This window comes from Notothenia rossii, assembly GCF_949606895.1.
Source record: "Notothenia rossii genome assembly, chromosome: 10".
NCBI classification, from domain to species: Eukaryota; Metazoa; Chordata; class Actinopteri; order Perciformes; family Nototheniidae; genus Notothenia; species Notothenia rossii.
Genome location: NC_136908.1, coordinates 37,891,930 through 37,918,390, shown reverse-complemented (window position 1 = coordinate 37,918,390; position 26,461 = coordinate 37,891,930). Strand labels below are relative to the sequence as shown.

At 40.1% G+C, this 26,461-nt stretch overlaps 3 protein-coding genes across 6 annotated transcripts in view; 2 read left to right on the top strand and 1 right to left on the bottom strand.

Annotated features, from left to right (window-relative positions):
* The window catches only part of LOC307023166 (uncharacterized protein), a 213,531-nt gene that overhangs the window by 76,418 nt on the left and 110,652 nt on the right, over positions 1-26,461 (bottom strand). The gene's annotated exons all lie outside the window — the stretch shown is intronic.
* LOC307021346 (uncharacterized protein) lies at positions 1,919-11,345 on the top strand. The gene is made up of 8 exons (XM_079653366.1): positions 1,919-3,501; positions 4,780-4,945; positions 5,208-5,282; positions 5,645-5,686; positions 5,791-5,901; positions 6,320-6,415; positions 6,773-6,986; positions 7,187-11,345. The coding sequence occupies exons 1-7, from the start codon at positions 3,286-3,288 to the stop codon at positions 6,850-6,852; spliced, it is 786 nt and encodes a 261-aa protein (XP_079509492.1). The 5' UTR covers positions 1,919-3,285; the 3' UTR covers positions 6,853-6,986; positions 7,187-11,345.
* On the top strand, positions 11,446-21,918 carry LOC307021345 (uncharacterized protein). Of its 4 annotated transcripts, none has more exons than XM_079653364.1 (17): positions 11,477-14,075; positions 14,852-15,111; positions 15,241-15,373; positions 15,475-15,549; positions 15,718-16,113; positions 16,301-16,746; positions 16,826-17,004; positions 17,594-17,687; positions 17,769-18,004; positions 18,222-18,336; positions 18,738-18,855; positions 18,936-19,027; positions 19,466-19,583; positions 19,681-19,782; positions 19,881-20,054; positions 20,520-20,696; positions 20,924-21,918. In XM_079653364.1, exons 2-17 carry the CDS (start codon positions 14,992-14,994, stop codon positions 21,208-21,210), a joined length of 2,862 nt encoding a protein of 953 aa, XP_079509490.1. In that variant the 5' UTR covers positions 11,477-14,075; positions 14,852-14,991; the 3' UTR covers positions 21,211-21,918. The 4 variants fall into 4 exon arrangements, with proteins under 4 accessions (XP_079509491.1, XP_079509490.1, XP_079509488.1 ...); XM_079653363.1 differs by having other exon boundaries at positions 11,478-15,111; positions 16,301-16,405; positions 16,514-16,746; XM_079653365.1 differs by having other exon boundaries at positions 11,446-15,111; positions 20,898-21,036.

The window sequence follows — 26,461 nt, the reverse complement described above, 5'->3', positions numbered from 1 at the left end:
TCGTCCGCGCCTCGCGTCTCGGTGGGAGACCGGGGGCGGGCTGTGGCTTCTGCCATCTCGTGACCTTGAACAGGGCCGAGTGCGGGGTAGCCTGGGAGAAGGTCCGTCGCAGGACCGTTGGGGGCGGCGGCTGGGCTTTCCGAGGGAGGCAAAGCTGGAGAGCTTCATCCTCCTTCTTCTTGGCCTCACACCGTTGTTGCATGGAGGCAAGAGCGGAGCCGAATATGCCCTCAGGGACGATTGGCATGTCCAACACGTCCTCCTTTTCCCGGTCGGGGAGGTTTGTCAGGTTCAGCCATCTGGCTCTCTCCTGCACCACCATCATCCCTAGCGATTTGCCTGTGGCCTGGACTGCACAGCGCTGTACGCGGAGGCAAATGTCTGTGATCGCCATGATCTCCTCCCACACGGCCGGTTCAGGCTTCACTGTCATGTCCGCACACAGCTCCGCTTGGTACGCGGTTAGCATGGAGGAGACATTCAGCGCCCTGACGGACAAAGCAGCCGCTTTGTAGGCCCGTTCAGTCATTGCGGACTGGAACCGGTCCGCCTTTGTCGGCAGTGTGGGGTTCCTGCTCGGGGCCGCCGACACCCGCGGTTGGAGGTGGGCTGCCACAAGCGGCTCCATAGGAGGCATGCGGAGTAACCCGAGCTTCTCCATGCCCTCACAGTCCAGAGAGGAGGCTCCCTGGATTGGGGCCTTGCTGCTGAAGGGGCGGTCTCTCCAGGAGACCGACACCTCGTCCAGCAGCTCTGGAAATACGGGGAGAAGTTGCCTGGTCAGCCTCGCGGCTTGGGGCAAGTTCTTTCCCTCGTATCTAGACCTGGAGGGCTCTCCGGCCGCTTCAGGCCAGGGGATGTCCAGCTTGGATGCAGCGCGTTGGCACACAGCCTGCAGGTCCATGCTGAGGCGGGGGAGCGGTGGCTCGCCTTCGCCCGGGGAGGCGGACATGGCCCCAGGCTTGGCCGCCTGGGCAGACGAGACGAAGATGTCATCTTCGCCCTCGTCTGAGTCGGAAAGAAGAAACTCCGGGGCGTATTCTTCTTCCTCCTCCTCATAGTCCAGCTCCAGGACATCCTCCGCGGGTGAGACCATGGTGAGGTCCAGTTGGGAGCCCCAGCTTGACACAGCACGGGGCCCCCTTCCCGCGGCTGTCGCCGCCACCGAGTCCCAGCTTGACACAGCGCGGGACCCGGCACCCGTGGCGGTCGCCACCATGCCCTGCTCGCCGGCCGGCGAGTTTACAGGCATGAGGAGGTCTCGGACCGGCATGCTAGCTTGGCGTGCTAGCCGCCGGCGGCGGCTTTTGGCGGTAAAGCGGGAACAATGCCCGCACGCGCCGGGGGTGTCGATAGCCTCCTGGGCATGTTGCAGCCCGAGGCAAGACGAGCAGACCTGGTGTGAGTCAGTACTCGATATCTTTAGCCCGCAGCCGCAGAGCCGAGCCTCCGACACTCCATCTCCTCTGGTGTGAGGGAGGGAAGAGTCCATCCTAGCTAGCCTTGGTGCGGCGTAGAAGGGAGAAACGAGCAACAGGCGTGTTACCGTTTTACGGGAAAAAATCCAAAAACCTTACCGTTATCCGTTGGAAAAAAACGGCAGGGTAGATTCTGATATTAACTGGAGTGTTAATAAAGGGAATTCCCGTGCGAAGCAAAAGTAGCTGGCGAGCGTCCGTCGACCGAAGGTTAGCTTCGTAAATCAGTCTGTGGACCGTTAAGCTAGCTAGCTACTGATCTTTCTCGAGATGTGCTCCGAAGCGAGAAGAGGTGTTTGAATGACGCCTGCGTCGTGGCGCAAGCTACTTATAGGTTTGGTGGATTCCCTGACGTTGGCGTCAAGATCACCAGCCAATCAGGATTGGCGTAATGAGATTGATGCTTCTGGTGCATATGCGTTGAGGCGCATCCCATAGTGAGACATCGAACGGAGTGTTATGAATGAGAACATGGATGTATAATAAGAACCTTTAGAATAATTACCTTTAGAAGTACACCAAAACATAACTGCTAACAATGTAAATGCTGTGTTGGAAACAAAGTTAATGTAAGAAAATGTTGAGTTAAATACTTTTGGCACTGTATATACAAAGCTTGGAAAAATGCCTATTGTGGCTGTCATACTTGCATACAGTGGCAACTAATAGTATTGTGAAGAAATGTCATGACAACCATCTACAGACTGTTACTGCACGCTGATTGTTGTGGTCCTATTTAGGACAAAACGTTCAGAGCTGTCCTTGTTCCAGTCCGCCCCTGATTGATTAGTGCTTTAACTCGTAAATTACACCCAATGTTAAAGCTTGTTGATGATATGTGAGATTGTAAATTATCATGCATTCTAAAGTGTTCACTGTATTTTTTTCTTTCAACAGATACCAAACCAAAGCAAGATCAAACAGCACTTTTAAGAGCCTTTTTCAATTTCTTCTCTTCTCCCTCCTCAGAGCTATATTCCCTACATTTCTTCCTGTTTTCTCCCCATTTTTACCATCTTCATCTCTGCCTCTTTACCACTTTCTCTTTTGTACAAACACACACACACACACACACACACACACACACACACACACACACACACACACACACACACACACACACACACACACACACATACACATACACATACACATGCACATACACACACACACACACAGGTAGTTGTGCCAACAGGTAAGAACTTAAACTTTTCACGATTTATATATAGCATTACAATCGACTAACAGTGTCATATATTTATCTCTTTGTTATGCAAAACTTACAGGGACATTTAAAATGGTCTTATTCGAGCTGGTAACACAGTAGACGACGTTGCAGTGTATTATACTGTAGTACTGCTATAATTCTAGATTATATTATAAAAACAATTTTATATATAGGATTTCAACAGATTAACATTATCATATATTTTCGTCAAATTCAAGATAGTGCTTTTACAGTGCAATGTCATGGTCAAGCTTGTAAGATAGTAGAAGTTGTGTAACCTTACGTTTCGATGACATAACATCTTACCGCTGAATTTTAGCTTTGCTTTGAAATTGTACTAAAACTAAGTAAGGGGCCATTATTGCATTGATACTAAATTAATTTACTCAACTTAAATAAAAATGCAAGTGTTTTTATTCTATTCTAAACAGGATACAGTTTTTGTTATAGCTTGGGGAGGGACTTACAGTCACGGACTAGACAAAGGAAAATTTGTCAATATTTGTATTTGATTGCATTCTGAATTTGAAACCCAGTTTTAAATGACCTTGTCTTTTATTTGTCTTTATTTCCAAAAGAATGCCAGGACCAGGTTCCACTTCGAGGCATTGCTCAAGCTGCTGCATGTCACTGAATGTGGCATGCAAAACTTGCAAATTCTGCAAGGCGGTTCAGCCCCGCAAACTGCGCCTTAGCAAACAAATGGACAAGTTTGATACGAAAGCAAACACCTGGGTCCAGGCACAAAAAAAGAATAAAACTTCATCCCACCTGAGGGATCAAGCTGCATTGGTGGTATGTGATGGACTTTTTTTTTTGTTGGCCTGCATGCATAATTAATAACAGCCCTGTACTTGTTCATTCTGGATTTGGAAAAAATATGTACATTTGATACAGAAATGTAATATCTGACCATATCTGATCATAATTACGTAATACAAATCTGCTGCTCAAAGCCCTAGGTAGAAATGGGCTTTGAGCTGATGCACATTATGCAAATGTCATGACCTCCATGAACTGTGTGCCCCAAAGAAAATGTGACTATATGTACATTCAAGTTTTAAAGCACTGTGTCAGAACACATTTGCACTATTTAATCATTTATCCAATGCAACTTACATTCGAAATAGACATTTTCATCAGTGTGTCTGCTCCCTGTCAATACAACTACTGTAGACACAGGGATAAGTTATGTTTATTTAACTTTGGCGAATCATCGCTGGATTTGATTCAATGGAATTGAAAGGTACACTGTGTAATAGTGAGGTTTCTAAATTGCAACCAACTGAGTACCTCTCCCTTTATAAGCGTATACAAAAACCTACAGTGGCCATCCATTGCCATAACAACATGAAAGGCCTTCTCTAGAGCCAGTGTTTTTTTTCTTCCGATTGAATTACTGTAGTAACACGGCAAAGAGAAGAGAGTGAAATAGACCGGCTTGCTATGTATATATGAAGGGCTTATTCTAAGCTAATCACAACAAAAAATAGTTATAGGTGATTATACACATTAATGGAAACCTAATTATGAATACCATAATCAATTATATCTTATAGAACCCCAATAAATACTCCACAGTGTACTTTAGAGATAGAGATATTATCTCAGTACTGTGATTGAGCCTGTGTGCAACAGCAGAACATCTAGTATACTTGTAAGGCATCCAAGTGAATACTCACCTTCTAGTAGTACAATTACCCCAAGCACAAGAAAAAATACTGCAGGTGATCAAAAATTGCGACGTTTATGTTGTAGAATGGCTCTAAACTTAATCCCACTTAGAATCTATGGCACTGTTCATAAACCACAGTGCTGCTCCACAAACCTAGAAGATATATACAGTGTAAATTCCGTCAAGAGAAATGAGAAATGCAATGCAGAATAATGTTCAAAGCTTCTACTTGCTGATCGCAACAGTCTTAAGACTGTTAATGCATGCATAAAAAAAAATGTCTTTGTGAATATTTGTGCAAGCAGTGTATGTGATTTGTGTTTAACAACTGGTTTTGCCTTTGCAAATAACCAGGGCATAATTGTTCTGAAATAATGTATATTTTGGTTTGTTGGAAGCTGGAAAAATGTCAGGCCCTTGGAGCCAGAGGCGTCTTGTTCCTAGCCCGGCCTGGAATAAAGAAGCACTGGACCTGCGAAGTAATGATGCCAAGGTGCAATGTCAGCAGCAATGCCTCCACCTGCCTCCGAAGGATGGAGGTGTTATTTGAATTTGTTGCGAAAGGTATTGTTGTCTGTTAAAGTGAATAAAGAAATTATTAAGTAGGTAGTACTGTAACTTACATTTTTGTAGAATTAACCAATAATGTCATTGGAAATGAAATTAGACACTTAGATGTCGTTTTCTTAATAAAGTTTAGGAGGAGCCCATAGCAATTGACAGCAATTAACTTACACCTCTTCCTTAAATCAAGCATACAAATGGGAGAACTAGTGAATTACATGATGTTGTTGATGCTATCCAAAGCTTATTTTCTTTAATCTAGGTTGGAGTCATACAGAGCCTGCAGCAGCCTCCGAAACCCCACAGCCTCCTGCGGAAAACTCGCCAGCCACATCAAGTAATTGCAGAAGTCTATTGTACCACTCTTTTTATTGTTTTCTGACTATATTCATTATATTAGGATTTTATAAACAGCCAGGAGCTGACCATTCAAAATGACATTTGTTGAACTGCCTAATGAGAAAAATAACGCCTAAGAACTTAATGTCATTACTTTTATTAGCACTTATGAGGACATTCCTATTGGTGGGGTTAGAGACCAATCTGTCCTTTTTCTGTGGTAAAATTATTTTTGCATGGTGCATTGAGTGGTTGTACTTGATGCAAAATAAACTTGTGTTATTTTTGTAAGCTTCAAATTCATTGTCACTTTTAACAGCAATTTGTATGTTTTACAAATTGTAACCTTTTCTTTTTCAGAAGTCGCCATTGCCACCGCAGACACCCCCACCGAGTCCTCTGGTAAGTAGCACAGCATAGTTCATCGCGAATTCCAGTAAAATAGGAGGTTCTGTAAATTGAAGAAGGTGGCGTGCATCCATTCTACTCTTTCTACTTCTATGTAGGAAACCTATCCGAGGAGATGTACACCCTGACACTCATCCCTGTCCCAGCTGCAAGCACCTATTCACTCCTTACACCATCGGCTGCGTCCCAGCCAGGGAAGAGGAAGAAGGGTTAGTGTTTTGTTTGTGGGATTCATTACATTTTAAATAATGAGTGTTGAGTGTTATTTGCCCTCTGGCATCATGGTTTATAATAATAGCACTTGTCATTTAAATGCACCTTTCAAGGAACCCAAGGTCATTTTACATATACAACAGAAAAACAAATACAACACAATTCACAGATATCTTAGGGAAACCGTCTTTCCATAAATAGGGTGTGATTTGTCATAAAGTCACAGCTGGACGCTAACAAAAAATATTATGAAAGTTATTTAAGTTACAAAATACATTTTGACATACTCCATATTTGAAGTCAGTAGATCAGGAACATGAAGGGCAAAAATCATCTATAGCCCACAGAGGTTGTGATGCTATCTATGCCCCAGTCTCTACCGTCACTCATTTAACTTTCTTACATCTGTCACAGGTTTGCCCACAGAGCGCTCCTCTCCAAGACTTGCTACCTCTGTAGCAAATGGGTGTAGCAGTACCACAGGTGAAGGGATGAAGAAGAAGAATAAGGGTATGTTTTGTTTTTGTGGTACATCCTACTGAACAAATAAATAGCTGTATACTATTCTCCCATTCACGCGCAATTCCTTTTGCACACAAGATATCAGATCCAGGTTTCCATAATCCCTCTCTTTTTAATATCCATAAAAAACCATAAAGGTTTGCTCAATGACTTGTCTTTATTTATAAGGTGGTTAGAAATTATGTTTCATGAAATAAAACAAAAAGGAAGTTGGACACAAATAGGCCACATTGCAGATTAGCTAATGTTCTCTTCCTATATGAAAGTCATTAATCAAATATTCGTCTGGAGGATGTCCAAACCTTTTCTTCATTTGTTTATAACTTCTTATTTGCACCATTTCAGGCTGCAGAAAATGCTCAAGGCAGCAGATATTCAACTACAACGGAATAAAAGACAGAAGGGTAGAGAAGATAAGATGTTGAAACTGACAGAGCATGAAGCAGCAATGCATTTACCCGTAGTCGCTGATATGGCTAACACTTGTTTTTGTCTGTTTGTGTGCCCGTGTGTAGGGAAGAGAGGAGGTAATGGTCTGCTTGATGCCTTGCGCATCATGGTGAGAACACAGCTCTTTGGTTAGCTTTTTTTTAGACTGTGCGTTATAAATAAATGTATTACTTCATAACTAGTTTACTATCAGGCTTCTACAAAACTGACCCTAAGTAATTTGTTGTTTTATGATAACCCATGAATATGAAATTATCTTGTGGCACATGCAATGATCTTATGGTTGTTTTCATTCATTGTGTTTTTCAGTGGGAGAAAATGGGAAGACACCTGGGAGCCTGCCAGTCAATTCAGTGTCATTTGTGTGTGTGTGTGTGTGTGTGTGTGTGTGTGTGTGTGTGTGTGTGTGTGTGTGTGTGTGTGTGTGTGTGTGTGTGTGTGTGTGTGTGTGTGTGTGTGTGTGTGTGTGTGTGTGTGTGTGTGTGTGTGTGTGTGTGTGTGTGTGTGAACATACCGACAGGTATTTTGGAGTGCAGGGGGGACTACATCAGACCTTCCATGACTCTGATGGCATAAGCAATCTTTTGTACATTTTTCACCTAGTTGTATCCCATAAGTGTGCATCTTACTGAGATTAGGGTGCTGAAACGATATTCCCTAGTCCTTGATAAACCAATCTGACAACATGAGAATTTCTGTTTCAGTTTGTTCTTAATGGCAACATGACCGCAACACATGCTCTTTGCACCAAAAGGACAAAAATGTAGATCTGAAATACACACCTACATATAACAACAAAACAGTTTGACTTCCTAGCTGACAAAACTCCAACAAAGTCTACACAAAATGCGGTCATTGATCCTCCTGTTGTGTTCGGGTCAAATCTGACCGATTTACTACTTTCATCAATCAAAACTTTTTTGTTTTACATTCGATTGCATTAAGGTTTATGATCTCCTTCACAGTAGACATTTGAACATATACAATTGCTGATCAGCACTTTCATTGAATTTTTGATGATTTAGTCAACTTTTTAACACCAATGACCGCCATAAAGAAATGGAATTAGTAACCATCCGGATCAGATAGAACACACACACACATACACTAGATGTGTTTCCCCCCCTTATGTGCTCATCCCCCCATGTGAATCACACCTGGCACACACAAACACATACACACAGAAGTATTCTCTCCGCTAGGTTTGACAAACCCCTTGACGAGTCCTCAAGCTCTGTGATTGGATGTTTGAGTGGCAGTGCGCCGTGGGTTACGCCGAGCGCCGAACAGGCAGCACTTTGAAATGGGATGGAACCACGGCAGACTATTCAAAACTGGATTCGGATGGGTCCACCACCCCCCTCCCCCAACCCGTCCCCAGAACTACACATGCTGGCTATTGTGTGTTTCGCAACCATGTTCGCAACATGTTTTATGGCACGTCTCTACTGGGAATTGTAGTTTTAAAAGACGTTTTAAGAACATAATAAGAAGTTGCCAGTATTAAAATTGTGTACATCCCTAGAGGTTTAGGGGATAGGAAACACTCAAATGTAAAACATATAATTAATAAATGGGTGAAAATTGCTTGTGCCCCTAATGGGCAGCATTAATATATACCCACATGACAGCTAAGGTCAGAAGAGCTTTATTTAACAGCTGGTCTTATGTCTGTGACCCCTCCGGTTATTCATTGATAAGCCTGAAACATGCACTGTCAAGGTTCAGAGGCACATTTTGTAAATATGGCAGTAGCATCGATCATCTTAAGATAAGATATACTTTATTGATGTGTAACAGTTGTAAATATGGAGTGGTGTTTATTTGTAAACCATTAGTATAATCACACAAATTCTGTGTTTTATATTTAATAATTCTGTGTTCTTTATTTATTGATTATTCAAAACCTGACAAGGTCGGAGATGAAAAACTTTGGTCGCAGGTTCCTCAACAGTGCATCACAAGACATTTATCAATATATGTGTATACCTCCCCCATTAAACTGTCATATTCTGCACATTTCTTAAACTATCTACATACATCTTATAAGAGTATAATACATATGTATAATATCAGTTAAAATAAGTGCTTACACATACATTAGTTAACATTGCAGGAAAGCAATATATTACTACTTTTTCAGGCTTAATATGTATACCCCCAAAGCTCTTTTGCTTATTCAAAAGAAGACCTTAACCTAAAGTATTTTTTAATGTTTAAATAAAGCTTTATTAGTGTGTCTGACTGTGTCTCCTATTACAGTTTTTCTCAATCGCTAAACCCACTATTTAGAATAAAAATTCCTTTCATCAAACCAACAGCACAGCCATCGAAACAGAAAACCATTTCTCTACAACAGTATACCATTTTTCATTGATATCACACAAAATGCAGATGCTAAGCAGTGTTTTGCAAAACAGATCACACAATTCTCTAACTGAAGTTACAATTCTCTACACAAAGATCAAAAATCTTTTGTGTAACTCATGTCTACAAAACAAAAATAATCTTCTCACAGTGGATAACACTTCCTCATAAACTTAGACCATAGCTACACTAATTGACACTTGATGTGCAAAATATTAACACTTGTTATCAGTCAATCACCCCATTGAAAAAGGTAACTCCATGGAATGTACTGTATACCTTACAGTAATGATGTTACATTGAAAACATTTACATGATAGAATTTGCATGACTGTACTTAAAATATTTTTTAAAATGGTGCCGGTAAAGCTATAATAGTGTTGATATGACTTGCATAGCTCTTTGAGATGTTCATATGGGGAGGATTAGCTATAGCTGATACAACATTTTTACAGTCAGTAATTGTGGTCTTTTCCTTTTTGCACATTGAGAAATGTTTTTTTTTGTATTGGGGTGAATTGAGTACTTCACTTCCATGTAAATGAATTGCTCACAGCTGACATCAATGAATTTCCTATAGTAATTGTAATTAGTGAGAATCCTATAAAAGACCTCCCTCACTTCAGTAAGATGTTTGTCAAGGGTGGTGTCGACACGCAAGGAGATATTTCCCACGCTGCCTTGCAAGGGAAGACATACGCTGTGACGTAGATGAGGCTATGTGGCCAGACAGACGGCAAAGAGCAGATCAGTAAAGCTATATAGATCTCATTCTCTGCTTTACTGCTGATTTACATCATTTTTTTTCCAGTGTATTGCTATTCATCTTTTGTTTCTGTTACGGTGCTCTACTGAAAATGAGACATAAAAACAATGACATACAGTAGTTACAGTAACACAGTTTTTCCTATATGTAAGTTTGTTTCTCCCAACTTGTCAGTTTTCCGTTCAGTTTCCAATATCGATAGCTTGAGGTTTGTGTATTGATGATTGTAGTCAGTATTTAGTGTGCCACTTAGTAATGACTGTTCAAATAGTCTTCTAATGAGCTGACAAATGTTTGTTTTTGGAGAAGGTATCTGGTTTTGGAAGGGGTATTTTTAGTGTTGAGTGCCTTAGAGCACTTTGTAAGAAATGTATATTGTTATGGTAGAATGTGTTATTATGGTGACTGGAGTTTCAGTTATGAAAACACATTTGTCTCATTAGAGGACAATTTGTTCTGTTTCGATCGACTTATTCTTTTTTGTGACCAGTATTTTCAGTTTTGGTCATGTAAGTGCATTTTGCAAAAGATATTCAGAGTTATGGCAAGTGTGTTTCTGTTTAGATGGCTATGTTCTTGTTTTGAAGAAATGAATTTTGATTCTAAATAGTGGGTTTAGCAATTGAGAAAAACTGTAATATCTAATAATACAAATAATAAAATTCAATAACATGATTTAACCACTAGGTGTCCCTTTCTATCAGCTGTGCACCTTTATGGTGTAAATACAGCCTATCTACCAATAGAGAACCGCAGTGACGCGTCGTAAAACCCTGAAGTAAACTTCTTCCGGTTCCTTCTTGAAAAACCAATGCAATTTCTCCATAGGATTTTGGAAAATAGCTCGAAATAAAGTCTGTGGTTGACACACATTTAAGAGAGGGATCACGTTTTGTTCAGCTGGATAATCTCCACATGTCAACCCTACTTTTATAATTTTCTGAATCATAAATCTAGTCGCCAAAAGTAAAATGCTAACGTTATGCTATAAACGAACTACAAGCCACTACAGCAGCAGGGTCGCACGATTTCAACGTCACGCCAACTTAAGATCGTTTCAACTGACTTGCACTGAAACTGCACTTTGAACACTTTAAATTAAATATATTAACATTTAAAAATGTATACCCCGGTTATCTAGGCCCTTTTTGTTTTGTTTAATGTATACCACGTTTATCTAGGCCCTTTTTGTTTTGTTTAATGTGTACCACGTTTATCTAGGCCCTTTTTGTTTTGTTTTATGTATACATGTCACACTGTGGGAAACGATATTTGGATATTTCTGGATGTATAACACATGTAGAATTTTTGACAATAAAGCTGAATTTGACTTTCGCATGCTTGCATATTTTAACAAAGCTTTTCATTTTAGCCACACTGAATTTAACTAGAAGTCATGGCTGTGTCAATTACCAGTCTGATATCATTTTACAAAGATGACAAGAAGAGTGTAGATAGAGGAGAGAACCACTACAAGTCAGGACACGTAACAGTGCAGCCTAGATGAAGGTGTGCTTACCGGTGTTGTCAGGGCTAGCATGAGGGACAAGGTTTATAGTGTCGGTGAGTAGTGATAGCAAGAGTACCGTTAACCTAGAGTTAATTTATTCACATTCATTCCCATCAACAAATCAATTGTATGTGTCACATGAAATCTTTATTAGGCAAGACAAGGCAAGTTTATTTATATAGCACTTTTCAACACAAGGCAATTCAAAGTGCTTTACAAAAAATGAAAGACATTAAGAAAATGGCATTTAAAATCAGTCATTAAAAAGAAAAGCTAATAAAATAAACATTAAAAGAAAAAATACATGGATAAAAGTTACAGTGCAGTCTAAGATATGAATAGTTCAATTAAAAGCAGCGACAAAAAGAAAAGTCTTCAGCCTGGATTTAAAAGTAGTAAGAGTTGCAGCGGACCTGCAGGTTTCTGGGAGTTTGTTCCAGATATTTGGAGCATAATAACTGAACGCTGCTTTACCATGTTTAGTTCTGACTCTGGGGACAGAAAGCTGAACAGTCCCTGAAGACCTGAGAGATCTGGATGGTTCATCATTTAGCAGGAGGTCAGAAATGCATTTTGGTCCTAAACCATTCAGTGCTTTATAAACAGCAGCAGTATTTTGAAATCTATTCTTTGACACACAGGAAGCCAGTGTAAAGACTTCAGAACAGGAGTGATGTGATCCTCTTTCTTAGTGTTAGTGAGGACTCGAGCAGCAGCGTTCTGAATCAGCTGCAGCTTTCTAATAGATTTTTTAGTGAGACCTGTGAAGACACCATTGCAGTAGTCCAGTCTACTGAAGATAAAAGTATGGACATATTTTTCCAAATCCTGCTGTGACATTAGTCTTTTAATCCTAGATATGTTCTTTAGGTGATAGTAAGCTGATTTAGTAACTGTTTTAATGTGACTGTTGAAACCAATAACTAATTTAACCCGCTGACAAGAGAGCCCACCTCCGAAGATCGTGACTGGCTGAGGGACAGACTCGGGGGCAGGTTCTCAGGAATTTCTTGGCTTCTCTCCCCCGAGCCAGAAGAAGAACACTATAGCTTGGAAACACTTACTGTTCCTGAAATTATCAAATCTGTTGGGCATCAGGCACCTGAGGCAATTGTGGCAAGCATGGCATTGTCTGAAGAGCAACAGAGGGCAATTCAGGTGGCTACCACTGGTCAGCGAACCAACCCAAACTGGCATTTGTTCAGGAAAGGAAGGTTGACTGCCAGCAACTTTGGAGCTGTCCTGAGGTCAAAGCGTGTGACTGCTTCCTTTATTGCCAGGGTGCTAGGGCAACAACAGGCCCTTGATGGTGTTTTGTCTGTACAGTGGGGGACTATGAATGAATGTGAGGTCGTCAGGGCATTCACCACTGCAACCCAGATGCAGGTCCATGAGTCAGATTTGTGGCTCTCCCTATCAGGATTGTTGGGGGCATCTCCAGATGGTCTGGTAGGGTCTTCCGCTGTGCTGGAGGTAAAGTGTCCCTACGGAGCCAGGGAAATTACAATTAGTGAAGCATTGCAAATCAAGGGCTTCTGTGTCAGTAAGGAAGGAGAAACATTCAGCCTGCGTGAGGAACATCCTTACTGGCACCAAGTGCAAGGTCAGCTTCACCTCACTGCAAGGAAGAAGAAATAAAAAAATGGTGAATTTTTTTTAATTTACATTTACTCGCCTTTGCAATGTTGTGGTTGTTAGAGTGTTAGGTTTCCTGTCAGCTCGTCTGTTGGGAAGATATAAAATATTAGTTTCATGGAAGTCACACCGTCACATATACTGTAAGAGCATTAAGACATACAGTACATAAGCTAAAACAAAACATCTAAAGATATAATCTTGCACTTTGATAAGTCTCGTGAACATTTTCACTATTTTGACATTTTTATAGATGAAAATTGAACTAAAGAAATAAATGGTAGATTAATCCATATTGAAAATAGGTGTCAGCTGCTACACTAATTATAATAGTTATATTTCTTAATTAATTAAGATAAGGTATTACTGTATTGATCCCAATTTGGGAAATGTTTGTGTTGCAGCAGCATAACAAGAAAAACAAAATATAAGTTATTATATATACAAAAGTATGTGAGGGATGGAATATTAAATTGAATATAAATGTAAAATGTACATGTCATTTTACGTCCAAGAGAAGCTATGGAGCAGAGAGTTGGTAGGTGATTTGTTATTAGTTCAATATGTCAAACTGATTTCCCTGACTACAATCTTTAGTTACATGGTGAAACGTTATGCTGCTTGTACTAATTAGACTTATCATATAAGCCACCAGCCTGTCCTCCTACAAAAAACGACCAAATAGGTCGATTGTTTAAGCAGTGTTGATCACGATATTACGACCCATAGCCACGTAGCTTTCCCATTATTCATTTCTAGCAGCAGTTTATTACAACCTTTTGTCACGTTTTGTCACGATCGTAATCCCGTGAACTTTAACCTTGCGCATCAATAAAAGTGGGACGAGCCAAGAAGATGAAGATGAAGAAGAAGATGAAGAAGAAGAAGAATTGTTAAAGAGCGTCAGAGCTTTACAAGTGGTAAATCTGATTTCTGTATTTCATTTGATTTGTTTACGCTTTTAATTAATCCTGTCGTTTTTCTACTAATCATGTTTAACCACGATATTTCAGTTTTACGTTTTAGGGCTGGCCCGTGGCATAGGCAGTATAGGCGAATGCATGTTGTTAGCAATAGCATGGCTGTAAAGGTTAGCGCTTAGCGCTTAGCTTATATGCGCTAACGGATATGTATTGCAATATAAGAAGGTTCGTCTACAACAAGTTGGAGGGAGAGTTTTCTCCTTCGCACAAAAGGAGCTAAAATCTTGCCTAAAAACAAAACCCTTGGTAGCACGTGACATAACACATAACAATGGCAAAAGTATGTATATTCAGCTAACCAGACCAGGACATGATATGAACGTAAACAATGCGAAAGGAAATGGCACTTTAATAATAATAATAATAATAGTTGACATTTACATGGCGCTTTTTATAATGCACACACTTTTTCTTTCTTCGAAATGTCACCTAACATGTTGCATTAATGATAGTTAGGGTAAGTTCAACACTTGAATATCATCAGGTCATAGTTGTTTTACTACTTTAAACATTCGCTAATTCAACTTAAGTTTTGTGAAAGCATCACATCTAGTTAAAAAGAGAAATATATTTCCCTGTAATTACTGATTTACCTGGGACTTGATTGATTTTGGTGCCTGTAGTTTTATTTTGGCAAATGCTTATTTATGAAGCAACAATTAAATTACATGGTAGCACAGCTAATCTGAGTTCATCTGTTTGGTTTTTTTCAGGTCATCTATCAATTCAATTATATGAAGTAGCCTATTATCATAAAAAAATCAACGGTTCTTTTCAGAGCCATATTCCTCTTCCTACTCTCTTTCACCCCTCTCGTTTTCTTGTCTTTTGTTTTGTTTTTCTCCCTCCCTGTATGTCAGTTCATCCTTTGTTTTTTTGTTGCCCTTTTTATCCTCACTTAAAAATGGCATCCAAGCAACTGAATGAATGGCTAGAGATAGGGAATGCCCTCGCAGATGAGTTGGCAAATAAGGCAAGTACAACATTATCCAAAAATGTATTATAACATTTACTCAAATGATAACAGACACACACATTACAAAGATGTGTGTGCAACAATTAAGGGAAATATATAATCTCTTTTATATATTTATATATTAAGATACCAAAGAAACCAAAGAAACCGAAGATACAGAAGATACCAAAGAAAATAACGCAAGGATCAAATGTTTCCTGGAGGAAGAGGGACCTGGATGGGAACATTATAGCCCAACATTGGAATAAGAATCGATCTGGTCTGTAAAATATAATCTAGTTCTAGTGTTTCATTAAGTTTTAATGTCGTTGGTCGGTCCTCAATAATGTTTCCCATAAATTCGTACTTTGTTTTATGCAGTTAAACCTTCCAGCTCTCAGAAGTCCCCAGAGGTCGAGGAGACACATGAGATTCCTCTACAGGTCCCAAGTCTTGGTATGCACAATGAATTCTTAAATTATCCTTCAACTTGAAATGTAGGTAATTGTTTGTAGTATGTAATAGCTTTGTTCATGATACATTGTAAAGTGAAAAGCCATGTATGGAATATCTTTTTTTAATTAAACTAAATTCCATGATTTGTTTTATATTTTGTTATTTTAGATCAACATCTTCAGACACTGAGAAACCTGTTGGGTTCTCTCACTGTCCCTGCATCATCCGAAGAAACACCCACTGCATCAACATGGACCCAAAGACAGTTGAAACGTGAACAAAAATTCAGAGCTGCAATGCCAGAGCTCCTTCATTTGAAATTGGCTGCAGAGATTGTCACTACACGTTCCTGTCTCCAATGCAAAACTGCTGATGCTGTGGTCCGGTGCTTGGACTGTGTTCCACCAGGAACTCCCTTTCTTTGTCCGGCATGTGACCCTATTATCCATGGTAAACATGTCTTCCATGACAGGGAAGCCATGTTTGATGGGTTTTACAGACCTATTCCTCCCACATCCTTAGTGGTTGTGGATGAAAGTGGCCAATATGGACTCTGTGAACAAGGTGGGTTCAAATAATGTATTACATATTCCCTTAGCATGGTTTCCTAATGTGCACTACATATACAGCGGCATCATTTTCACCATGTCGGAAGTTTGCTTTAACAGTTAAAATGTCTCAATTTGTATTGACTACATTTCCTAACATGTCCTAACATGCATATGAATCTCTGAAATTGTCTTTGCTGCAGTGTGTCTGCTTCCAATTCCTCCGCCATCCCAAATCTGCTTCTGTGGTCCAAGCCAAGATTTCACCATCATCCCAGGAAAGCAGACCGTGTTGGTGACTATCAATGGTTTGTTGCCACCAGAAGACGATCAAGCAGAAATACAGGATTACTATTATACTTTTGTCCTACATTGCATAGATAGCTGTCAAATTGCACATTTATATTTTTTCTCAGGTCCATACAACGTTCGTCTGCCTTCTGTGTGCTGTCCAATTTGTTCCGCCAAATGGTCCCCGAGCATAGGTGACTTGCTGGGATACAAATACTGGCCAGCAACCGACAGCTGCAAAATTATTTTTAAGTTTGATGTGTTCACATCATTCGAGCAAATGAAATTGGCCAGCCCAGCATTATCCCAGCAAGTATTTATAAAAATGCTTGAACATCGATCGTTTTCCACAGGAAGGGTAAGAATAAAATGTGGTTTTCAAGATTTTTGAATACCAAACTTTTAATTAACCAAATGAATACCATTCTTGTTTCCAGACTGCCAGAATCTGTAGCGATACCTTCCACAGAGTCTTTCGGGAGTTTGCCTTCTGTAATTACAGACAAGAAGATCTATGCCTGGTGGAGCCCTTTAAATGCCCAGCATGCACACCTGACATGCTGGCTATTGCTGTAGATGGCAATAGAAAGCATTATCGCTTCAAGAAGTCCAGAGGGTCAGTGAAATCATATTCTCATTTTAGTTGTTGTTTTATTGACTAAGCTGAATGTCTTTGCTGAAATGTCTAACTTTCCCCAACTCTGCAATTTCTTTTTCCAAAGTTTGTAGACCATCAGAAAACAATAGTTGGTTTGAAATTACACATAATTATATAAATCCAATTCATAAACATTATTGTATATGACGCCTGTAAAGTTAACTCAACTTTAAAATGTTAAATGGTTGACGTTAGTTGGATATGTTGGAGCTAAGAACCAGTTTTGGATATAATCGCTTCATGAAAAATGTATTAAATTGCCCAGGAACCTTTTTCTATGCCTTCCTCTGCCCTATTCCATGCCCATCAATATAAAGGATGTACTTTTATTTTTACCTTTTTACAAGAAGTCAGTAAACTTTTCACTAATGTTAAATAATGGTGGCAAAAGACTTTACACAGAATTACAGATCAAATTCACAAAGACCTTTTCCACATTTATGAAAATGTTATGGCAAAAGCAAATTGGCCACATTAAATAGAGGACACAATCAAACTTATGTATGTATGATAATGTTGCTTACAATGTCTTTCTCGAATTTCGCAGGACAGATGAACCGTCTCTATTTGATGGACTGTTCATTGCCCAGGACAGTAAAGTGTCTGCCTTTGTCGACAAAATCAGGAGCCAGATGACGATTGTAAGAATCTATTCAATCCCCTAACCCTTTATTTATTTTTCTTAGCACAGGGTTAAATGTAACATATTGTGTCTATTTCAGAAAAGTGGTCGTGATGTTTGTGGACCGGCAACATTCACAGCTTGCAGAGAAACCTCACACAAGTCCAGGGCCAAGGTGGATGAGGAAGGACTGCAAATAGCTGTGTGCAGACATGGCATCTTACTACAAGGCCTAAATCACTACCGTGGTGAAATATATGCCTACCCAATGTTCCTGCAGAAGGAGCTGGCTGAAGTTGCGAATGCAACATTCTTTTGTATGGATGTTGCCTGCAGGTAGTTATAACTATTGCAAAATTGGAAGTGTTTGTGGGAAACGTGTTATCTATTTAATTCTTGCACATCCAGTAGATGTAAAGCAAAAAAAGCATTCATTTGGATAAATGCTGATGTTGGTTACAAGGATTGTACTGGTAATTTTAAGGACCTGGTTTATCTTTTTACTATTATGCCATCATGCAACTGGAAAAGCTAATTGATTTTGTCATTACAGGTACTGGCCTTATTTGGAGAAGATGGCAGCAAAGTTGCCTGAGCTCCAACCACTTACAGAGATGAAACCTTTTCTCTCTGTAATGCACGCCAAGGCCCACACAGGCAAATGCGAGGTACAGTATGCAAGTTAAACATTTGTGTCACTAGATTCAAATGTTTTAGAAATTGTAGTGCACATAAGAATATCATGTAGTATATTCTATTCAAGCCTGTGGAATAATTGTAATAGTTACAAATGTTGACAAAATTGTTAAAAAACAGACTGTCACAAGGATAGGCTTCCAAAACCCATTATGTTTATTTTAGTAAATATATCCGCACTGTAGAAATAATGAATGAATAGAGCTTCAAATAACTGCAGTTGTGACATTGTAGTTCAAAGCATAATTCAATATCAGAACATTTTAACTTTCTGAAATTGCTCCTGACACTGATGATAACTAAAGATGTACAGTACAAGAAATTATAATATTGAACTAAATAGCTAGATCTCATTGTTTATGATTCTGAGCAGGTGAAGTGGGGTGGCAGAAGCCAGGAAGGTGCTGGAAATACTGTCGGCGAGGAAGTGGAACAGGTTAACAGCTTCCTCTCAAGGGCAGCTCTGACAACAAAATACATGACCAAATCAGGTTGGTAGAGGAAAACAAATAGTTTTAAGTAGTGCCACATTGTAAAGCTCATATGAATTTTCATGTTTTTGTGTTTACAGCTAGAGCAGATATGATAACCGTGCTGGCTATGCAATGGAACCACAGGAAGGTGGAGAATCTCCACAAGACACTCTCAAAGAGATTTGTCAAAGTAAGACGTCCATGCTGCATTTCAAAATGTATATTAAGACTATCCGAGTTTGTTGTTGTAGTAATTTAACACCATCCTTAGCTACATGTTGTTGAATTGAATGTATTCTGCAATCATTTCATTATGATGGCGCTGCCATGGCACACTGTTCTGCCAAGAGAGTCTCTGTTCTGTTTGTTTTTAATAAAGCACTATAGGTTGATTCATCTGAATTTCTGGATAATAATAATAATAATAATAATAATAATAATGTTAATCCTGCTTGATCTTGAAAAAAAAGGGAAACTAAGGTGATACTTGCCAACCTTGAAGAGAAGGTGTTTAGCATTTCATGTTGTTGTCTGGTCAGTTAATGTGCATAAAGGAATTCAGTAAAAAACAACCTTCTCAACCAACTGGAACGCATATTCACTTTTTCCTTTTAAACATTCTAACCAGACTACACAGAGAGCACAAACTGAAGTGGACAATCTTGAGAGTCTCAAGCAAGAGCTGAACATCTCCCTGGAGGACACGGAGCAGTGGGTGTTGGAGGTCAAGCAATGGGCAGCCACTGGTATGTTATATGATCACTGTGGTATAGATTTGGTTCCATATTTCCAAACATTTGGCTTCATGTTTTATGATTACACCTTGTTGTTTCTGTTTTCAAGAGAAACATGGAGCCCAGAGTAGCCAAGAGGAGCTCCAGAGAGAAATAGATGAAATTATTTATTCCCTCCGAAGAAAGAAACACGACCTCTATCGACAAAATGGTATTTATTATTACGTTATCTAGAAACAATATTTGTTTCTTGTTGTTGTTGTTTGTATTATTAATATTAGTTTATTTGTATTTTGTTTTACTTTACAGACAGCAACCAAACAAGGCAACGCAAACGGAGAAGACTGACAGAGCTCAAGAAGAAACTCAGAGAGAGGATACTGCAGTACAACACCATTGATGCCTGTTCAGAGAAAATTGACACAGAAGCAGCATGCGGTCTGTCTGAGGATGTCATTCTGCCCTGGGAGGCGCAAGGAGATGGTAAGAAACAACTTGTTTTTGTTTGCCCTAGATATTCCATAAATTCAGTTGAAGTACTAGAATACAATCACCAATGTAACACAGAGCTATCAACATAGGTGTCACAAATCATCATGATCACAACAAATCATTTTAAAATAATGATATTGAAAGGTCTGTATGATGTTGCCCTATCAAGTCTTAATAGTCTAGTCTCACTGGGACAGGCATATCTATGGAAACAGTAAAACCCTTCCTGACCACCCTGAACTGCATACTAATGTTGAATCTCAAGACATACTGAATGTAATTCTGCCAACATAGACAGAATTGAAAAAATTCAGCAAGCGGCGAGGTTGAATTTTTTTTTACCAGATTTTAAGGTTTTGGTCAATTTAATTAAAAAAGATTGAATACAAACTGATATTATTTGTTTTATTAGCCTTACCATTGTGGTTGTTATATTTTGTGTTTTTTCCATTATAGTGGTGAACCTGCGCACAAAGAGGCGACTTTTTGACCAGGTTATGCTGGTCAGGCGTATGGAAGAGGAGAAAGTCATCATTGTGAAGGAGATGACCCAGCATTGTCAAAATCTGAGGCAGGCACTGGACAAACTGGACCACCTCCTTCATCAGACAAAAGACGACATCAGGAACCAAAGTATGTTCCACAAATACCGATTTATAACATTTGCCACTGCCCCCCTCCCAGTGTCAAATGTCTATCACTGAATAGCATCTGTAATGATTGCATTTTTTCTGAATCACAAATCTTTTTAGCTAATATACAGCCTCGGAGTTAAACATTCAAATTGCTTATATGGAACCAACATCAATGCTAACTAAAAGTTGCCTTACATAGACTGTCATTTTGTCTTTTTATTTTAGTTTCTCCAAGCGATATAACAGAAGAGGGATACAGGGGACTGCACTGCTGTATTTTACACCATCAATATCTTCTGGAGCAGAAACTGAGCAGAGTCACCAGCACCTACAGCTGTATTGGCTCGGACTCGTCTTTTCTCATGATGGAGGAAGACATTGAAGACGGTAATGAGGACGACGAACAGGACGGTGATGAGGACGGTGATGAGGACAACGAACAAGACGGTGATGAGGACGGTGATGAGGACAACGAACAAGACGGTGATGAGGACGGTGATGAAGAAAACTAACAGGACGGTGATGAGGACAACAAACAGGACAACGAACAGGACTTAACAAGTCTATTGTGTTGTATGCATGTCAACGTATTAAAACGAGTATTACGATTGAATGGCTTGTTTATTACCTTTTTTTTTTATATGATCCTGCTTTGCATTTACTATGTCTGGTATTCAACTAAATGCCATTAGCAGTTATCAGTCACCTTCAGATCCGAGTTACCTCGAGGGCCAGAGGTTCCCCACCCCTGGTATAAGGTTTTGGTGATCACCCTTATTATCATCATGTCATTTAATCATGACCTGTTTAATTAGCCAATGCTTACATCCAAAGAATGTGTCTAGACTTTACTCCTACAGACACACACTAACAATACAAATTGAGCTAAGTAATACACTCACGAGCCACTTAATTAGGTACACCTTGCTAGGATGGGTTGGACCCCCATCTGCTTTCAGAACTGCATTAATTCTTCATGGCATAGATTAAACAAGGTACTGGAAGCATTCCTCAGAGATTTTGCTCAATATTGACCTGATCGCATCACGCAGTTGCTGCAGATTTGTCGGCTGCACATCCATGACGCAAATCTCTGGTTCACCACATCCCAATGGTGCACTGTAGGATTTGGATCTGATGACTGTGGACTGTGACATTTGAGTAAAATTCATTGTCATGTTCAAGAAACCAGTTGGAGAATATTTGAGCTATGTGACACGGTGAGTTATCCTGCTGGAAGTAGCCATCAGAAGATTGGTACACTGTTGTCATAAAGGCATGGACATGGTCAGCACAACCCGGTATCACGGCAAGACGTGAACATGTGACGATTTACCATGATGGGAGACGTGAAGCTGTCACGATTTCGTCCCTTCAAACGTGACAATTACACAGTATTGTTAACGTGGCCCAACCAGTGGAGATATAACCGGAAATGCCAAGCAAATGCTACCCCGACGGTCGGTTGTTATTATTATCAATATTAATATAATAATGATTTCATTTGTAATAGTCACACTCAATTTCGCCAATTTTCTGTTGCCCCAGCTGGTCGGCACCTCTTTTAGCAGATACAAAGGCTACATTCATTTATTAAATCGATGTGTGTGGATGTGGAATTAACGGACGTGACGTTGCACGATTGCGTTACCAGGCAACAGCTTCGGTTCATGTTAATTTATAAACTCTTCAACTCGAACCGTAGTTATATTTTAAAACATTTTAGAAAGCCTCACGAAATATTTTAATGTACATTTTAATTTAAATGTGAAGGAATGTGTGTATAACAAAATACATCCGTCAAAAACAATACCGGAAACAGACGTAGGCAAGATCCTCGGTTAAGGCTAGAAAGGATCCTTCTATTGTAAATATGACGTCACGTTCTCGTTGTAACTCTCGTTGTAATCGGAGCGGCTCGGAAACACATCTACAGCAGTAACATGATGCAACATACACATTAATGCAGCAGCAATATTAATAGAGAAACATCAGACATAATAGTAAAACACTGCAAGGGAACATTTTATTGCACCAGGAGCTATCTTGGGACTTTTACTGCGACAACGTTGACTTGCCTGTGAATAAAAAATAAACCATAGTGTTGGTGATCTACAGTGTTGTCATTCTTCTTTGAACACCAGCAAGACCGCTTTTCAACAATCACACTCCCTGTCATTGACATAATTAATAGACAGTTTAGCTTCTCACCATCATTTGCTGTGGCCAACTGATGTTAACGATCCTAACTGAAAGGCTGCCTGCCAAACGTAAACATTCAGCCACGTGACATTCAGCCGAACTCTCGCGAGAGTTTTACACAAGACGGATCCTTTCTAGCCATAACCAAGATCCTCAGCTCGGTGATTCATGGTTTAGCCGCAATGCACGTTGGGAAATGGTGTTTATGCGATGTGAAATCCGAAAACATTTAAAAAAAAAAAAATAATACTTTATTCCGAGTTTGCTTGCTTTTCTCTTTGGAGCTAATCACATAACGGCATTGTAATACATGGTTCGGCTGCATTACATATTACATATCTGCCGTAGTTATCTATTTATAGAGCCCTGATGAGAAGACTTCTATACAAACAAGAAGAACTGCCGCCAAAACTGAAAATGTGACGTGGATCACAAATATATCAGCCATTTAACAACATCTTAGATTTATTTTCATACAATATGTCTCCTTGCAATATCAACAGTAATTCGGCTGACTTTTATATTTGATCCAATTGGTAGATAGGCAGTATTTACACCATAACGGTGCACAGCTGATAGACGGGCACCTAGTGGTTAAAGCACGTTATTGAATTTTATTATTATTATTAACTAACAGAATAAGAGACCTGACAGGTGATGGTCAGACGTTGACCTGGCTGCACAGTCACAGAGGCTGGCTGTGTCAACTGTTCACACTTCACACCTGTACAAATACAAAAAAAAGTTATATGACAGATTATCCTGTTAAACAGCAGTATAATAAGTGTTGACTCACTTCCAGCTGCCAGCAGCAGCAGCAGCAGCAGCAGCAGCAGCAGCAGAGAGAACATGATGATGATGACTCTCATTTAATTTAATTTCAAACCTTTATTTATACAGGTGTATCCCATTGAGATCATTGATCTCTTTTTCAAGGGAGACCTGCTCAAGTAGGTTCCACATGAAACATAAAAACATAAACAGAACAACAAAAGGACATCATACAGCACCATTTACATAACTATCCACATAAACAGGTACCAATAGCTTCCGATTGAGTAGCATCCAACCGAGCTTTAAAAACATTTAGTGGCACCAGATTGCTCAGTTTCCATTTAATTTGCAGACTATTCCAAGACAGAGGAGCTGCGCATCTAAAAGCTGTCTTCCCTAAGACAGTCCTAGCAGTTGGCACATTTAATAAAACCACAGCATTCGATCTCAGGCAGTAGCCACTTACAATTTTCCGTGAGATCAGGGAGCAGATATAAGATGGAAGTTTCCCTAACATGGCTTTGTATATAAAAATGTACCAGTGACTGAGCCTCCGTACAGTTAGTGAAAGCAAACCAGCCCTTGCATACAGGGTACAGTGATGGGTTAATGCTTTACAGTTTGTCACAAATCTCAGTGCACTGTGATACGCAGCATCTAACTTGACCAGGCAATTGGCAGGTGCATTCATATAGATCAAATCACCATAGTCCAGCACAGGTCAAAAGGTCACAGTGACTAGCCTTTTCCTGGCCTCAAGCAGAGAAACAGGACTTGTTCCTGTAGAAGAAACCTAGCCTAACCCTCAGCTTTTTAAGCAGGTTATTGACATGAAGTTTAGAAATGTGAGACAATCATCAAGCCAGATACCAAGGACTCTGAGAAGACGTGAGCTCCTGATCCCCTTTAATCTCCACTGACAGTCTCTTGTGAAGGCCTTATAACTGTATCACAATGGATATTACTGAGTTTGCATAGAACCAAACGTGTTCACGTGTGAATGTGAACATTAATAGAATATCACCTCCCATCTTCAGAGCAATCCGACTATTATAACATTAGCGTTAAGAAAGCTTAATTAAATATCTGCCACAACATAAGTAACTGGATCAAAGTAACAGTACAGTCCGCGGCATCACATCATAATGTATCATATATCTCCTTATCTGAGTCAGCTGAGCCGTATCTGGCCGTGCAACACTTACAGTGTCACATACTGTATGCAAAAGTATTATTTTAAGCAACACATTACGAAACACTCGAGTCAAATGTAATTAAAGTCAGATCGTGTCTTAGACGGGGCATATCATAAACCTGTTAATGTACGCATTCAAACACTTTTTCTTTTACCAGCTGTGTTCACCTTGCAGGTGCAGCTATGTGGCTTTTATCCTGGATAAAGTGTTTGAGTCATGGATGTTTAAAGTCTTCATATTTGTCTAATTATATAGTTGACTTTTCATTCAGGAAGTATACGCGCTGCGCTGTCAGTACGCTTCTCCATGTTTGTGATTGGTCGAATGCTCCAAATACTACCCCTTTTATGTGAACGCGTACCTAACTAGATAGGACACGGCTGGCTTGAGCGATCCACTTGATAACCCGTGTCGTAGTGCCGTTTAGCGAGAGGGCGTATGTTTTGGATTAGGCCAACCGGCTAACTCAAACATATCCAGGTTAGGTTGAACCAGTTTCGTGGTATACCCCCCAGGTCTTGTCCTGACTGAGCACAGGCACCTGTAGCCTTGGCTACTGTGCTCTCAGTGTTTTGTCTCCCTGTTCCTGCCTATTGGCGTCAGCTGATAGAGGTGTTGGTTTTATCTTGTTATGCACAATGTTGATTCTTCTCTCAGAACTAGCTAAATATGGGTCTGGGGTAGAGATCTTCAGAATTGGTTTGGCATCTTTTGTGTCAATTCATGGCACACAACATGTCTTGTGAATAAACCATCAGTTTGCCATCAAAGTTCCTGCTCTCCTCGTGTCTCTCTGACTCCTGTTTCCATTGCTTCAGAAGTTTCCATCGCATATGAAAGATTTTTACATGTTTGTAAATTATTTTGGTTTCAGTGTGTGTGTTTCACATGGGTGAACAGTATATTTATATGTTATGGCAGGCATCCTCAAAGTCCGGACTCCGGTCCGGATCCGGACCGAACGACAACTGTCTCTGGACTCTGAGCGAAATTATACTTTTCATATGTATTATCTGTATTATCTGTGTTATTTTTGAGACAACGCAACGAGTCAAAATTCTCCGCTGTGTACAAACAGCGCTCTATCTGTCTGTCTGTCTGTGTGTGTCTGTGTGTGTCTGTCAACGCATTGGTCCAATCACATTCAGCATCCCGTCAGCGTTTTTTCCCCCCCACCAACACTCTGCGAATCAGAGGCACAGTAGGGCGGGTCTTCGCGGAATGCGGGTGGGAAAAATGTGTGTTTAAAAAAAGAAAAGTCAGAGCGAGAGTTAACAGCTCATCTAGTTGCATCTGTACTGTAGCTAGCAGCCTAGTTTCACCTACCGGGGACCCCGGGGCGGCATGGGGTGGCAACTGCCACCCTAAAAATAGGCGCTGCCACCCCAGTTGGCAGCTTTGTTTTGAAAGAAAAGTTGTGGCTCATCGGACATTTATGAGAGAACGTCTCTAATGTCCGAGTGCAAGTGAATGCAGCACAAGACACACGTCTTGTAACGCACGTCAACCCATGGCGCGAGCGTTGAAATATGATTGGCGGCGATTTCATTTGAACGGTACGGCGCAAAACGAGAAGCATTCGGACCATAGA

Coding starts and splice junctions, on each gene's coding strand:
- LOC307021346 (XM_079653366.1), top strand. CDS start 3,286: ATGCCAGGACCAGGTTCCACTTCGAGGCATTGCTCAAGCTGCTGCATG. Junction 5,283..5,644: donor AAACTCGCCAGCCACATCAA/GTAATTGCAGAA, acceptor TTTCTTTTTCAG/AAGTCGCCATTGCCACCGCA. Junction 5,687..5,790: donor CACCCCCACCGAGTCCTCTG/GTAAGTAGCACA, acceptor ACTTCTATGTAG/GAAACCTATCCGAGGAGATG.
- LOC307021345 (XM_079653362.1), top strand. CDS start 14,776: ATGCTTATTTATGAAGCAACAATTAAATTACATGGTAGCACAGCTAAT. Junction 18,005..18,221: donor TGTATGGATGTTGCCTGCAG/GTAGTTATAACT, acceptor TTGTCATTACAG/GTACTGGCCTTATTTGGAGA. Junction 18,856..18,935: donor AAAATACATGACCAAATCAG/GTTGGTAGAGGA, acceptor TTGTGTTTACAG/CTAGAGCAGATATGATAACC.